The following is a 15,514-nucleotide window of genomic DNA, read 5'->3' on the forward strand; positions in this document are numbered from 1 at the left end:
ATTGAAATGATTTCACTACAGTCCATTAGTGCTCATATTCTAATAGCAACGGTGCCTCGCTTATCCTGTAGTTGGCCGGCAAAGCTCTGTTCCCCGCATCCAAGGCTGCTCTCCTCGAAACCTGACGTGCATCACCGAGAATTTAATTAAAACCTGCTTATTCCGAAAGCAGGCGCTGTGTTTGGCCTGGCTTTATTCATCCACAAGGATTACAGGACCACTTCTTCCTAAACCAATTCTTTGAAATAAGTGTTTGCTTTTAAAGCTCGTATCACTAGGCCAAACACCAGAAAGACTTTGACATCACTCGGTTGATCCAAATGGAAGAATCAAAACAACACTTTAATCATCCAGTCATAGTGTTCATTAAACAGTGGTGACAAGTTTAAAATGCACTACAAGATCAAGAAAGTCATGGTGCACATGAAATGCAGCATTTATGTTGTGTGCTACGATGGATCTGAAAGCTTTGTCCAAATATCGCCCCCTACTGGGGAGGGACGTGCATTGCTTCCATGTCGCTTGGTACTTTTCTTTGCTTTCTGAGAAATAAAACCAACTACAAAAAATAAAATAAAATTATACAAGATTAAAAAAAACATATTTTGTAATTAAAAAGGTTAAGAGTGCTTAACTGACAGCAGTGAACAGCACATGATGAGTTCTGCATGCTCACTGGAGATAGTTCTTGCACATAAGGACACTTGGGGCAGATAAAGTGATGCAGAATTCTCTGCAATTACATTTGCAAAATGTCACATATACTGCTATTTATGATTCACACTTCATATTCAACACTGACATGATACAGAAACAGTTGGTGAAATGATTTTTGTAAACTAAAGTACTTCCAATCCAAGTTGTATGAGTATGTGTCCTAACCCTACTGTATCATAAAGTGAAAAAAGAACCAACAAATCCTGCACATTTATCAGTGTTCTGAACCAGAAACACTGTTAGATAACAAAGTACAAAAGTGTGCACGACATTTTGGTTCTTTAATAACTAAAACATTGTCTTTAAATGGTGGCTAAATTCAAAGCTGTGTAGACCAAATTAGTTGTGGTGCAGAGGAATCCTATCAGGTTGCAGAGGCTGGACAACCCATGGTAACTGCCAAACTTGCTCCTGTAGGCTTTGTACTTGGGATCCTGCTCTTTGAGCTTGGCGTAAGCCTCTTTCTGGCTTCCCAGGCCGATCTCTTCCCCGAGGTTGTGCTCCTTCTCTACCTCCCTCATCAGGAACATCAGCTCAGTGGTCTCTGGGCCAAACCACTGGGCGTTCAGACCTGCAGTGATCAGCGCCACGAAGAACAGAATCATCTGGAAGATGAAAAGGGAAAGCTTGCAACTCGATGATGATTCACTCACAAAATGTTTAATTTTTTTTTCCCCCCCAATCAAAAGTGCTCAGTTTTTTCCATTCCTAGCAGCGTGTGATATTTCACCTGTACACTTTCATGCCAGTCCAGCAACTCTCTGGGATGGTACACAGCATACACAGCCAGGCTGACAAAGTTACTTCCCAACACGCAGTAGAAGTACACCGGGAAAAGCTTACTCTGCACCAGGCCAAAGGTGTGCCGAGTTACCTGCCGAATCAACACAAAGCCTGCAGGTACAGACGTTAAACACGGTGTCAAAACAGGAACGCATGCATTTTGTTGAAGCCATGCCTTGTTGCTCTGTGGCCCACTTACCTGCAATGAAGGAAACCCAGAGCTGCATGCCCCAGGTGAAAGAGAGAACCAGGAGGTGCAACACTTTAACAAAATCTGTTGGCTCCCCCTCCGTCACCATGGTGTCACCTTTCAAAAGAGACAAGACATGCTGTGTGGGACAGTCCAGACAAGGTGTTTGTTTTTCAGGTTTTATGAGTGAAATTCTAGTATTTTAACCGTCTGCTACTCCGCGCTAAAGATAACATAACACTTCACCCTTGTTCAAATGAGGTCCTGGCTACAAAAAACTAATAGAGTGTTGGGCAAATTGCAAAGACTTAATTTTTTTCCCCCTTCTGATTTTATTAAAATTTATATTTAAAAAAAATGTATTAGTGCAGTGCTTTACTGAAACATGGAAATCATTATAGAAATAACGCAAAAACAGATCTGTACAATTCTAACAAGCTTGAAAGTCAATATTTTAGTCTTCAAAACAGTCTGAATTCTCTTGTCATTTCTTTAAGTAGTCTTCCGAAATAGTTCTCCAGACTTCTCCAAGGACATTCACAGCTCCTCTGTGGATATTGGCTGTCTTTTGTACTGTTCTTTGTCAAGATGATTCCTCACTGCTTCAATAATGCTGAGCAACAGTTTCTGGAGAACTATTGCTCAAGACCACTTAAAAAAATAAAATAAATAAATATTTTAAGAAAGTATGACTCATTGAAAGCAAATGTATAAACATACAACTGGGCATCGCATTCATTTTATAATATATTGTTAGGTTTTCTTTTTTGAGCTATACAGTTCAAGGCTCTGGAGGAGTCCAAATATTCATCCGTGGTAATAAAATGGCGCCACAGAGATAAATGTGTCATTTGAGGGTGGTTCTCCACATATGCAGCAGACCTGATAAAGTCCACAGATTAAGATATGGCAGGAGAGGCAGAGCAGGAAAAATACATATCAGAGTATACTGACAAATGAGCAGCCCGAATGCAAAGGTTCCTTAAAAGACATCGATAAAGAACACAACACGGCAGAGAAGCAGGCAGCATGTCCTCTGATAACAGCAGGCAAAAGTCTAACGTTATGTCAAGCTAGCCAGGTTTAGCCTCAGAGCTAACAAACAGTTGCATAAGTTTTATATCAGCGGCGGTGCTTGCTTCGTTTTGGACCTCATTGTGACAGGTACAAGCGCTTACTACTTGTTACACAAACCTGCACTTACCTGTTTTCCTTTCCTCTGCGTTATTCCGAATGAAAAGGACCAACTAATAATGTCAATGGACTCCAAGTTTCAGCGGGTCATCAGGCACTTCCTCTGTCTACTTATCTTGCCTGCAGGTCCCGCCCCTCCACCGAAGACGAGCCAATGGTAGTCTATGAAAATGAACATTTTATGATATGCGTGTTAATCATTGGTTCCCCTGTGATGTTTACATTCAGGACCCCTCCCCGGTACTTACCCGCTACACAAGCGTGCCCTGCAGATGTTGGGAGGATGATTGGACCAGCGTAATCTGCAGGTTTTTGGTTAGCTCAAAAAACGTCAGTTTAAAAATAAATTTAGCAGTTACTGAACTTGCACTACAATATAGATGTATCAGTTGTGTTTTATATATATTTTAATCAACTGATTTATTTATTTATTCATAGAATAATTATTAAAGGCCATCGTGGATTGAAGATTTACTATCTAATCTGTGTACAGTGCGTGTATAATCATTCTTTTGCAACTTTGGAAGCAAGAAATAACAGAATCTTCCTTTTACAGTTCACATATCAAAATTATAGTGGACGTAATATACTTTAGGCACTGGTGTATGGATCAGTATGATAAGCAGCTTATTATAACAGAGACGATGTTGACTTTCTGTTTTGTTCTTTCTGTAAAATTGAATAGCAATTTATGCAGCTTGATTGAGTGGGTGTTCCCCAGTTTTCTGTGTAACACTATTAGGGCTATTATGTTGGACGATTTGTGAAGCAGTTTGATCTGAGAGTTTGTCCTTGCGACCCAATGCTAAGCCTTTTGAAAATGTTGCACCTTAAATCATTTTTAAACGAATTTGAGACAGGAAGTCAAATATTTAATAATGATAATCAGTTATTTCCACAGAAGACAAGTGATTTCATACAGGGAAATGATTTACTGTCAGTTTGGACACAAGCCTTGCTGTGGCTCATACAGAATTTAATGATTATGCACTGTTTAGTAACCACTTACCTCTAATTTATTAGTCATATGGTCAGGCGTTATTAAACCTTCTTACATACTTTCACATTTTCTTTGCAGTAGTGTTCAACACCCTTTGGAGGATGTAATGTGTAATGTTTTCTCAGAGTACATTTTGATTGGAGTGCTTTCATGAGTACTGGAGTGCTTTTTACTGCACTCAAAAAAATCTGTTGTTGGATGAACACAATTTAATCATGGTACCCTTTTCCATGTGATTTAACCAAGTACAATAACCCATTTTTGACCATGTCAAACCAACACATTTGGCATTTGGTGGTTTGATGTAATCACATTACGTTGGATCAACGTAGTATTGACTTGAAGTGATTTATTTAAGTATGCAGAGTGAAATTTGTTTTAATTCATTCTACACAAGTTAAAAACTTCAGGAAAACGCAATGAAATCTTATTGTTTGAACAACTACTTTGTTAATCAAGGTAATTACTGCTAGTCTTGCTTAATGAACCAATATGCAGGTTGATGATTTCATGGAGACAAACAACCATTTGCACTTACATCCATGGGTAATTTAGAATCACCAATTAACCAAACTCTAATTGCACACTGCAAACCAGCCAGATTGTGGATTTAAACCCAGGCCCTTCTTGCTGTGAGGCAACAGCACTAACCATCACACCACCAAGCTGTCAATCCAGGATTAACAAAACTAGGAAAGCTATGATTACAAGGCTTGATGCAGAATTTTCTGTACATTTTTGTCCTTGACAGGTTAAACCACAATAAATAGCAATAGCATACACATGGTGTGGGTGTAGCTGTCTGCCTCTTAAAACTCCAGCGATTTTCCTGCAGTTTGACATCTAATGTGATCTTGTGAATTTCGTGAGTCCAGGCAACGAACCACTCTTACTAGATTGTATCATGTCATCTCAACAAGAACAAATTAAGCTGCTGAATTTCATGCAGATGCCACATGATTTTATTATGTTCACCATAGAAACATGAAATTATTTAGTTCAAATTACAAGTTTGAATCTTGTACATGTAACAATCACCCAATTTCATTTTTTTGAGTGTAGAGTATATTTTAAATGAATTAAACCTACTTTTTATTTCAGCACCAGAAGAGCACTGCAAAGTAATATGTAGAAGGTGCTGTGGCATAGGGGGTTAAAATGCAAAGAGGAGATGCTGGGTGCAAATCCCAGCAGCGCCACACAGTTAATGTGGTATATTGTAATAAGCAGCAGTTATTACTACCTCCCACCCGTAGGTGGCACTCTGTGTATTGTATTCGGTTGAAGGAGTGTTCGTAGTAAAAGATCTGACCTCCACCATTGCCTCGTCTCAGTCCTCTGTACTTTATCAAAGTTGGCCTTGGCCGCAACCCACGTTAAGCTGGCAGTTGGAGCAACGCTGCATAAAGTCATAACATGGTGTCAGAAGTTGGCAGGATCGTGTGAACAGAGACCGACCGCGACGTGAGTAAGCTAGCTGTGGATTAGCTAACGGTGGACGGTGCTAACGGCATGGAGCAATTCAGGCCACCATCGCCGCTACTGCTCACCGGCAATTTATCTGAGACCTGGCGCAGGTGGGAACAAAGATTCAGACTGTATATGACTGCTACGGGTGCGCTGGAGAAAGATGAAAAGGTTAAAACAGCCATTCTTCTCCACACTATCGGCGAGGAGGCGCTTGAAGTGTATAACACACTCACTGTAACCCCGGCCGGAGACGCGCTAGCTATGGAGGACATTCTGAAAGCGTTTAAGGAATACTGTAGTCCACAAAAGAACGTTGTTTTTGAGCGCCATACATTCTGGTCATACCCAATGTCAGCAGGTGTAACAGTGGACAGATATGTCACAGAACTCCGTCAGAAAAGTAAAAGTTGCGAGTTTGGGGTCAATGAAGATGACATGATCAGGGACAAATTGGTGTTCAGCATAAATGATACAAGACTAAAAGAGAGATTACTTCGTGACAACGACCTCACACTGCGCAAGACGATAGAAATATGCAGATCAGCAGAGGTGGCCAAGTCACAGATTCAGGCTATGCAGTCAACAACTGCAGCCCAAGACACGTCAGTAGATGCATTAAGGAAAACGCCAGGATACATTAAATCAGGACACAGTAAAAATAAACCGAGCAACGACAAGCAAATGGCTTGTTACAAATGCGGCAACAAACACGCGCCCCGACAGTGTCCAGCCTATGGGGCAACATGCCACAGGTGTGGAAGAAATAACCATTTTTCAAAAGTATGCAGAGCGGGCGCAGAGAAAAGTAGAAGTTACAAGAAAACAAAGGCTGTTAATAACATTGAGACTGATGGGGACTCACTGTACATTGGTATGGTGTGCAGTGACAAGCACAAAACTGGAAGGTGGCATGAAAGTGTAACAATCGGGGATGTATCAGTCACCTTCAAGTTAGACACAGGCGCGGACGCAAATGTGCTCCCCAGATCGGTTTACAACAAGTTACCAGGGATGCCTCGGTTACAGCCCACAAAGACTGCACTCATAGCTTTTGGTGGAGCCCGCATACGTGTAGATGGTGTGGTGTCTCTTGAGTGTGAAGCAAGGAAGCACAAGGCTGTGTTTGATTTCCTTGTATCAGACCATGCAGATAAACCGATCCTAGGTGGGCAAGCTTGTGAGGAGCTGCATCTGGTGAAGCGAGTTGAAGCCCTTGCCATACCATCCACTATACCGAAACTAGCCAAGCCACCTTCTACCAAGGAAGAGCTTGTGGAGATGTATGCTGATGTGTTCACAGGCTTGGGTGAGTTCCCTGGAGTCCACCACATACACACTGACGCAAACGCAACACCTGTGATTCATGCATGCAGGAACGTGCCCCTCTCCATAATGGGCCCGCTGAAGCAGACGCTACAGGACTTACAGAACAGAGATGTCATAACGCCTGTCAATGAGCCTACAGATTGGGTCAACAGTCTTGTCGCCACACAGAAGAAGAACGGAACACTAAGGGTGTGTTTGGACCCTTGTGATCTGAACCAAGCAGTTAAACGCCAGCACTACTCCATTCCCACACACGAGGACGTTCGAAGCAAGCTAGCAGGAAAATCCATCTTCACCATATTGGATGAAAAAGACGGATACTGGCAGATCAAGCTGGACGAGCCGTCATCGAAGCTGTGTACCTTTAATACACCTTGGGGCCGGTATCGCTTCCTCCGGCTCCCATTCGGGATCAAATCCGCCAGCGAGGTTTTTCAACAAAAGAATTGTGAGACTTTCGGCGACATCCCTGGTGTATTTATCATTGCAGATGATATGATAATTGCAGCTACATCAGAGCACGAACACGATGAGATCCTGCAGAAGGTCATGGAGAAAGCAAGAGCAGCTAACGTGAAGTTTAACAAGGACAAAATTCAGTTCAAAGTCGACACGGTGAAATACATGGGCCATATCATCACAGCAGCTGGGCAGAAAGCAGATGCTTCAAAGATCAAAGCTATTGTCGACATGCCGACTCCAGAAGACAAACAAAGCCTTCAGCGTCTGCTGGGAATGACGAAGTTTTTGGCACAGTACATTCAAAATGAAGCATCACTCACAGCACCTTTAAGACAGCTACTCAAAAAGGACACAGCGTGGCAGTGGCAGCCACACCACACAGCAGCGCTACAGATGCTCAAGGCGACGCTCACACAAGCACCAGTGTTGAGATTTTATGACTACAGGAAACCCTTAACATTGCAGGCCGATTCTTCAAAAGATGGGCTGGGCGCATGCCTATTACAAGAAGGGCAACCTGTGTGCTATGCGTCACGCGCACTCACAGACACGGAAAAAAGGTATGCACAAATAGAAAAGGAGCTGCTGGCCATTGTGTTTGCCACTAAACGATTCCACCAGTATGTCTATGGAAGACCAGTGACCGTGCAGTCTGACCACAAACCCCTGGAGGCGATAATGCGTAAGCCGCTATGCAAGGCACCAGCAAGGTTACAAGGAATGCTGCTGCAACTACAGAGATATGATCTCGCCGTCACATACACCCCCGGCAAAGACATGTTCATAGCCGATGCACTTTCACGAGCCACAACCACCAGTGACAATGAAAATGTGAGTGAAAACACAAATGAAGAAAGAGTTGTGTATGCTCTGGAGGCCACAGCAGCGTTAAGTGAAAAAACACTGAGTAACCTGAGAACGGCAGTTGCAGCAGATAGCGTGCTACAAGCTGTGCGTGAAAGGCACCTCAACGGATGGCCAGCCAGAAGGAAGAGTTTAGACAGAACACTCCACAGCTACTGGCCTATGAGAAACAACATCAGTGTCCACGATGACATTATTATGATAGGGGACAAGATTGTAATACCCCAAAGCTTCAGACAAGTTATCCTGGAGAAGTTGCATTTCGCTCACCAAGGTGTACAGCGCACAAAAGCCAGAGCAAGAAGAGTACTGTACTGGCCGGGCATGTCACACGATATAGAGACTATGCTTGAGAAGTGTGAACAATGCCAGCAAATGCAGCCAAAGAACCAGGCCGAGCCGCTTATCCCACATCAGATTCCAGAGCTGCCATGGATGAAAATCGGAGCAGACATCTTCGAACTGAACGGTCAGCCATATCTTATGTTAGTTGACTATTTATCCAAATACCCAGAAGTTCTGAACTTACCCGACAAAACGGCACACTCTGTGATTCAGAAGATGAAATCAGTCTTCGCAAGACACGGAATCCCCAAAGAGATAGTGAGCGATCATGTTCCATTTGCCAGCTACGAGATGAGATCGTTTGCAGCATCCTGGGAGATAAAGCTAACTTTCTCCAGTCCCGGCTTTCCCTCGTCAAATGGAATGGCGGAGCGAGCCATAAAGACTGTTAAACATGCACTTAAAAAAGCGGCGCGAACTGGAACAGATCCACATCTAGTGCTGTTATCTCTGAGGAACACCCCAGTCACAGGACTGAGTGTGTCACCTGCACAAATGTTGATGGGATGGGTTCTCCGCAGCACATTGCCATGCGCCAGTGCTGTGTTGAGACAGTCAACCCCACAGAACATTCACGTTAAAGTGCGTGGACTGCAGTCAAAGCGGAAATACCACTTTGATCAGCATGCAAGACCACTGCCTGTTTTGACCTCAGGCGATACTGTGCACATGCAAACACGGCGCGGTTGGGAGCCAGCTGTTGTGGCACATCGGCGAGAGGAACCACGCTCCTACACTGTGCAAACACCAGAGGGTGAGTTGCTCAGGAGGAACAGGAGACATCTGAGGAAAATACACCCCAGTCTGTTTAAGGACACATCCATGGACCCAGATGATCTGTCTGTCCACACCCAGGAGACAGTTGCGCCACCAGCATGTGACACCCCACAACACCCTCGTCCTGCAAGTATGGACAATACACCCACATGCTACACACGCAGTGGCCGAGCAATAATACGCCCTGCCAGGTATAGAGACTAAGTGATTTGGAAATTTACGGTCGCTCTACCCTGTACCTGAGTTGTTTTGTACAAGTCAGATAACTGTCTTGTTTGAAAGGAGCGTAATATGTCATGTTTCATATGTTCATTTTGACATGTCTCATCCAATTCGTCACGTGTTCGCCTGTTTCAAAACTTTACACTGACATGTATTTGCATTGTTCAAGTGATAGGCAATTCAAGGTGTGCTTGACCTAATGTTCCAAGAATATAATATTGATAATGTTCCTACGGTTTAAGGGGTGCATTCATGTTACAAGATATTGGAGTTAAGAGGTAGTATCTTTATCTCGGAAAGGAAGGATGTGGTATATTGTAATAAGCAGCAGTTATTACTACCTCCCACCCGTAGGTGGCACTCTGTGTATTGTATTCGGTTGAAGGAGTGTTCGTAGTAAAAGATCTGACCTCCACCATTGCCTCGTCTCAGTCCTCTGTACTTTATCAAAGTTGGCCTTGGCCGCAACCCACGTTAAGCTGGCAGTTGGAGCAACGCTGCATAAAGTCATAACAGTTAATATCATGTTCTAGGTAAGTGAAAAGTTACTTTACTGATTCATATACGGAACTATATGAAGATGCCTGTGCATGTGATCTACAGTAGTCTACATACTGTCAAACTCATTTTACCGCATGGGTCGCATACGGCCCACTCTCATCTCGACGAATGAAACTCCTCTTTGTATTACAAAAGCTTTAATCACGGGAATATCCTAATATCAGAAAAAGAAGTCCAATTTAGACATTTTTCTACATGACGGAGAAATTGCTGTAGTTGATTCTGCTCATCTGTACGTAGCGTTTTAAGTGGGAAAAACGTTTCGTAACTCATCCAAGTGACTTCTTCAGCCTCAGCTGACTGAAGGTTTCCCTCAACCCTATAAACAGTAGTGATTGAAAGTGATTGAAAGAAATCTGCGAGCGTGATTGCAGTTGGGATTAAACTGCAACAAATAAATATGTAAAACTACAGAAAATCTGCTGATTTCTTATAACCTAGGTGGTCCTTTGTAAAACTGAAAGTATTTCTAATTCATGTAAAATGTCATTTTTATACTGTGGACCCAACATTTCTAGAGTAGATTAAAAAACCAAAAAAAAAAAAAAAACTTTTCTGCCATTTAAGTATTTATCTATTATTTAATTACGTTGGTGTGGTTTCACGGTGGGGTGTCTTTATCGGGAAGGAAAGCTGTAAAATTTACGAAAATACAGGTACAAGTCCAAAATTTCAGCCCTCCTTCACATTTTACAAAGCAGTCCAGAGTCCTTTGTTGGCCCGGTTGTTGAGTCCGGGGCGGTTTGATGTCCCTAATCTACAGTATCAGCTTGTTTATCAATCTGGAGGCAGATCCACTATAGGGCTTTGGAGTTGACGTCACGCCGCAGTGCATTGTGGGATCGCGGCGCCATGTCAGAAGGCCACAAATCAAAACAAACACTGTGTTGGAAGCAGGACTGCCAGAACCACGCTTAAAATCAACGCAAAAGACAAAGGGCTGTATCGCGACCGACTGCGCCCAGACGCCAAGAAACGGTACATGGAAAAAATAGCGTGCATCGGTAATGTGGACCCGTATGAAAAAAGGCAGTGGAGCGGAAACCCAGACAGCCTACCGCCGTTGTCCTATCCCGATATCGTCGCGTACCTTGTCTGTGGAGTCAGCGCATACACAGCGAATCATTTTCGGAATTATAAATTCCTGGAGGCGCACATCTAATTCACAAACGGTTGGGTACAAGATTTGGCCGTTTTTAAGCCTCCACGTTGTGAGTACGTTGACCATATGACCAAGATACAGCCAGAGGTTGCCAGCTGTGCGTTGCCATGTAAATAGTTTGCATTTCATGTGTATGTACTTGCTAAGTACATGTCAACAGATCTTGAATAAAAAAAGTAAACATACTTTTCTGTTTCATATTTCATATGCTGGTTTGCCTGCAATAATGCCAAATAATACGCTACTCCGTCAACGTGACGTGGTTCTGCAGCATCACACATTAGGATATTTTATCTAATTATCTATGACCTCAGCGCATTCAAAATAACACTAAAAGCCTATTAAGAGAGATATGAATTTATTTAGAACTCACCGGAAAGAAAATGCGGCGAGCAAACCAACAAAAAATTGGGGATGGCAGAGAACTCTATATCCGCTCGTCTGACCGCTGCAATCCAAGCCTGACGTCTTCGTTTAGTAATATCGGATACATGAGATCCCTCCCGTTGCCTCCAGGAGGGGGAACGATGAAAAGAGAGCCAATTTTCCAGCTTCTTGCCTTCCTTATCGTGTGATCTAACGTTGCAACACAGCACGTACGAACCATAGCTGACGCTTCCGTGTGCTTTCCTTGGCCTACTGTCATGGCGGGAGGGGGCGTGGCCCCGCTCCCGTGACATCACGCTCCAAAGCCCTATTGGACCCCCAGAAGACAGCCAATCAAAAGCCTAACCAATCAGAAGCGTCCTCAGTGAGACGCTGCATCTGTACCAAGTTGAAGAGCGGAGCATCCTCTGCCGAAAGACATCTCGTTGGTAAGACAATCGTCACGTCGTCGCTCAAATGTCAAAAGCTGTAGTGCAGAGAAGCGCACTTTGTGTTTACCGGTTACCTTCTAGGTTGTTTCGGAAAGCAACTTTTTGCGTCAGTCAGAATCCTCATACATGATAGCAGCATGTTAGCGCGTTAGCTGCTAACATATAGCTGTAGCTTTTTGGCGTTTATAGAGCGAGCATCTCCGCATCCCGTCTGTTATTATTTTAGCTCTTTGGAGGAGGGTCCACACCTCGAAGCTATGACTATAATAAAACACATTTCAGGTTTTGTTTACACATTGGCAACAGCGTTGGTTATCGTTTCTAAGATATTTTAAGTAACCCACATCTCGCGGCAGTCATTGTTTTGGAAAATAAACTTTTACTGATAAGCAGCTGCGTGCTGGGATTGCACTGTCTGCTGTGTTAACAGTAAGCTATGTAAGTGATGGGTTAGAGCCCTCTCTGTTTAGTAGAATATGTGAAAGATTCATGTGGTGTTGAAATAATCGGAAAAACGAGTTTCCTGTGGGGACATTTTAAACAAATGTACACTCAGGCCTAGCAAACAACTTGGAAATTCGAAGAAATTTTAGTCCAAGACTTTCTCTAAAAAAATAATCTATAGCAGATGAAAGTAAATAATTGATTGCAATTTTAATCAACATTTCAAGTTCGTGTTTTGTATTATGGTTTTTGCTAATCTTAGCTGCTCATATAGGATAGTAACTAATAGTTGCTGTCTACTTATACTAGTCAGAAGAGTTGTTTTATAACAGCCATACTTGCAACAATGCAGATCAAGTGTTTATATACTGTGTGATTATGTTGAATATAAAAAACACACCAAGCAATAAAATCGTATGAGATCAATGTAAAGGCGCATAAACACAACTTCAAAGTCCATGTGAGTGCAAGACACCACTGCAGTGACTAGTCAGATAAAATGGATCACATAAGTTAGGCAGCACACACAGATACATGTCTAAGAAAATCTTCTAAACGAAATGGGATGTGAAAGCGTAATGGAAACACCTGTGTTTTTTTTGTCTACAGAGATATAATGGGCCGCAGAAAGTCAAAAAGAAAGCCACCTCCCAAGAAGAAAATGACAGGTAACCTGGACACCCAGTTCACTTGCCCTTTTTGCAATCACGAGAAATCCTGCGATGTCAAAATGTAAGTATCGCTCCAAATTCTTGAAACATTCATGCATCGGGGACATCCTGCCTAAAGTAACTGTCTCCTAGGGAACGAACCCGCAACACTGGAATTATATCCTGCAGCGTTTGCTTGGAGGAGTTTCAGACTCCCATAACATGTATCCTTTTAATCAACAAAAGATGCCGCCTGCTGCCAGGTAGTGCTGGGCGATATATCGAGTTTTTAAAAATATCGATATATTTTTATACGAGATATAAGATGTGACAATATCCTTTATATCGATATAGTCTATGTTACGTTATAATTATAGTTGCGGAGCCGCAAATTTGCCTCTCTTTCGTCCACTTTTGTCTTTACGCAACGTTACTCGACCTCACCTCTCCTTCACTGAACACAACTCCCCCTCCTCCCCCATCGCTTCACCTGCAGGCAGCGACAAGATGGACACGGCAAATCTCCGTTAACAAGTTACTGCGCATCGCCCCGTGCGTGGGGCTGGACGGCGTCAACGTGTTAACGAGCTAACCACGCTAACGCCTAAGTGCACGGCCTGAAATCCTTTCATTTTCTCAAAAGTTGACTGTGCGCCTTTTGTATGAATTCTGGTTGTGCTTGATGACCGCGAACCGATTTTATGTGGTACACAGCGCTCAGCAAGCTGTCAAAAAATGTTTTAGTTCGACTTTGGTAAGCTACGGAGCTGCACCGCTTGACGGATTGTCGGAGCATTACGGCTACCAAGGAGCCTCGCGGAGTAATACGTACTGTGCTTCAACGTAATATTACCTAATTGTGTGTGTATAAGGACCATAAATGGCACCTGTTCAGAGACATGGTTACGAAGCGGATTTCAAACTCCAGGCTGTCAGTCACGCAGTAGAAGTTGGGAACAGAGCAGCTGTGAAATCTGTCTGTTATTATGCTCAGCGTCTTTTAGTTTACATTTTGACTGCACAATTGTGAGCTCTTTGTTATGCACAAAAACAACATAGTTTTCTTTTATTTATAGAGCATCATTATTTAATAAATGCTCATAATTTATTTTTGAGTAGTTTTTTTCATGTACATCTATGCTGTATGTTAATAAAAGTGCCTGTGTGACACCTGGGACACAGCTTTGACTAAGAACTCTCTTTTTGTTCTTACTTTATGGCTTTAAAAAAATATCGAGATATATATCTTATATCGCCATCCAGCTAAAAAATATCGAGATATGAATTTTGGGTCATATCGCCCAGCTCTACTGCCAGGGATGTTTGATTTTGCTTTTTATTTAGAAGTATATTTCAAAAAGTATTAACTCTCCGAGGTCTAAGTTATCAGAGGTGGTTACTCGACCCCAACTTTATATTTTGGGAAAAGGGAAAACATACTTCTTTTTTTTTAAACTAATCACTTGAACGATTACTTTCTTTGTTCTCTGGCTGCCATGACATGTGACACAGACATGTGATTGCATAGAGTTAGGGTTGGGTTTGTCTGTGATGATGACTTAGACCTCAGAAGGTGAAATCCACTCTGCACTTGAATACAGTTCTGGATGCACATGCACATAAAGCACTTTCATTTAAAGTAATACATTTAAGGATGGATCAACTTTGATGCAGCATGTGTGTTGAATTTTTGAGCACTTGGTTTGTTTCTTAACTTTTTCTCAATAGATCTGTCCGAGCCGGTGGACGTCTACAGTGACTGGATCGATGCCTGTGAAGCAGCCAACCAGTAGCGTTCCTAACTGACCTTCTAACCTCACTTTCTGCTTCTTGAAGTAATTCCTGTTGAGCTAGCACAATGTAGCAAACATTTTGTCTTTCTCGAGTCACCTGGTGTTCTTAGTTTCTTTTAGGTTTTTGTTTTCTTGCCGATTATGACACGTTACTCTGGCTGGGCCAGAGTGTGGCCATGTTCTTCTGACAGTAACATGTAGCTATAAAAAGATCAATGTAAATGTTTTCATATCTTATGTTAGTGAACTATTGTAGGACTTAACCTTCCCTTCTTTCGGACCAAACTGTTATATAATAGTTTAAAATGTAACCTATGAAATATTTCTTTAAATATCTTCTCTTAGATCATTTCAAAGATTTATTTAGCATCTAGATGTTGACATATTTAGATTCTGGTGACACAATCATAAAATACCTTTTGTCACATGTAGATTTTGTTTATTTTTTCCAACTGTGTCACTATTGCACTGAAAACATTTTTTTCCTTTTGGACCAATTTATATTTTTACTGCTAGATTTTCCTTAAAAAACAAACAAACAGACAAAAACAAAATCACTTTATGTATCTCTCGTACACTACTTTGATGTATTTGTGTACTTCAGGTTGCTGACAGTAGTAAGAAAATAAAGTCACGAAAATGCTTTGTGTGTTTTTATTGCACAAATGTTTATGAATGTTTCATGTTTAGTGAAAAGCATATTGATAAAGAAACCAAGAGCCAGCATGTCAGGGTG

At 42.1% G+C, this 15,514-nt stretch overlaps 2 protein-coding genes across 2 annotated transcripts; one reads left to right on the forward strand and one right to left on the reverse strand.

Moving 5' to 3' along the window:
• Positions 1 to 317: 317 nt before the first annotated feature.
• tmem205 (transmembrane protein 205) lies at positions 318 to 11,703 on the reverse strand. The gene is made up of 5 exons (XM_063471260.1): positions 11,447 to 11,703; positions 2,895 to 3,046; positions 1,700 to 1,807; positions 1,448 to 1,611; positions 318 to 1,322 (listed from the first exon to the last, which is right to left on the reverse strand). Exons 3-5 carry the CDS (start codon positions 1,797 to 1,799, stop codon positions 1,020 to 1,022), a joined length of 567 nt encoding a protein of 188 aa, XP_063327330.1. The 5' UTR covers positions 1,800 to 1,807; positions 2,895 to 3,046; positions 11,447 to 11,703; the 3' UTR covers positions 318 to 1,019.
• Positions 11,704 to 11,799: 96 nt separating this feature from the next.
• On the forward strand, positions 11,800 to 15,244 carry elof1 (elongation factor 1). Its single transcript, XM_063471263.1, has 4 exons — positions 11,800 to 11,888; positions 12,945 to 13,067; positions 13,139 to 13,209; positions 14,714 to 15,244. The coding sequence occupies exons 2-4, from the start codon at positions 12,952 to 12,954 to the stop codon at positions 14,776 to 14,778; spliced, it is 252 nt and encodes an 83-aa protein (XP_063327333.1). The 5' UTR covers positions 11,800 to 11,888; positions 12,945 to 12,951; the 3' UTR covers positions 14,779 to 15,244.
• Positions 15,245 to 15,514: the final 270 nt, after the last annotated feature.

This window comes from Pelmatolapia mariae, linkage group LG4 (genome assembly GCF_036321145.2).
Source record: "Pelmatolapia mariae isolate MD_Pm_ZW linkage group LG4, Pm_UMD_F_2, whole genome shotgun sequence".
NCBI classification, from domain to species: domain Eukaryota; kingdom Metazoa; phylum Chordata; class Actinopteri; order Cichliformes; family Cichlidae; genus Pelmatolapia; species Pelmatolapia mariae.

Coding starts and splice junctions, on each gene's coding strand:
- tmem205 (XM_063471260.1), bottom strand. CDS start 1,799: ATGGTGACGGAGGGGGAGCCAACAGATTTTGTTAAAGTGTTGCACCTC. Junction 1,612..1,699: donor CTGGGTTTCCTTCATTGCAG/GTAAGTGGGCCA, acceptor CTGTACCTGCAG/GCTTTGTGTTGATTCGGCAG. Junction 1,323..1,447: donor ACTGGCATGAAAGTGTACAG/GTGAAATATCAC, acceptor TTCATCTTCCAG/ATGATTCTGTTCTTCGTGGC.
- elof1 (XM_063471263.1), top strand. CDS start 12,952: ATGGGCCGCAGAAAGTCAAAAAGAAAGCCACCTCCCAAGAAGAAAATG. Junction 13,068..13,138: donor AAATCCTGCGATGTCAAAAT/GTAAGTATCGCT, acceptor ACTGTCTCCTAG/GGAACGAACCCGCAACACTG. Junction 13,210..14,713: donor GTTTCAGACTCCCATAACAT/GTATCCTTTTAA, acceptor TTTTCTCAATAG/ATCTGTCCGAGCCGGTGGAC.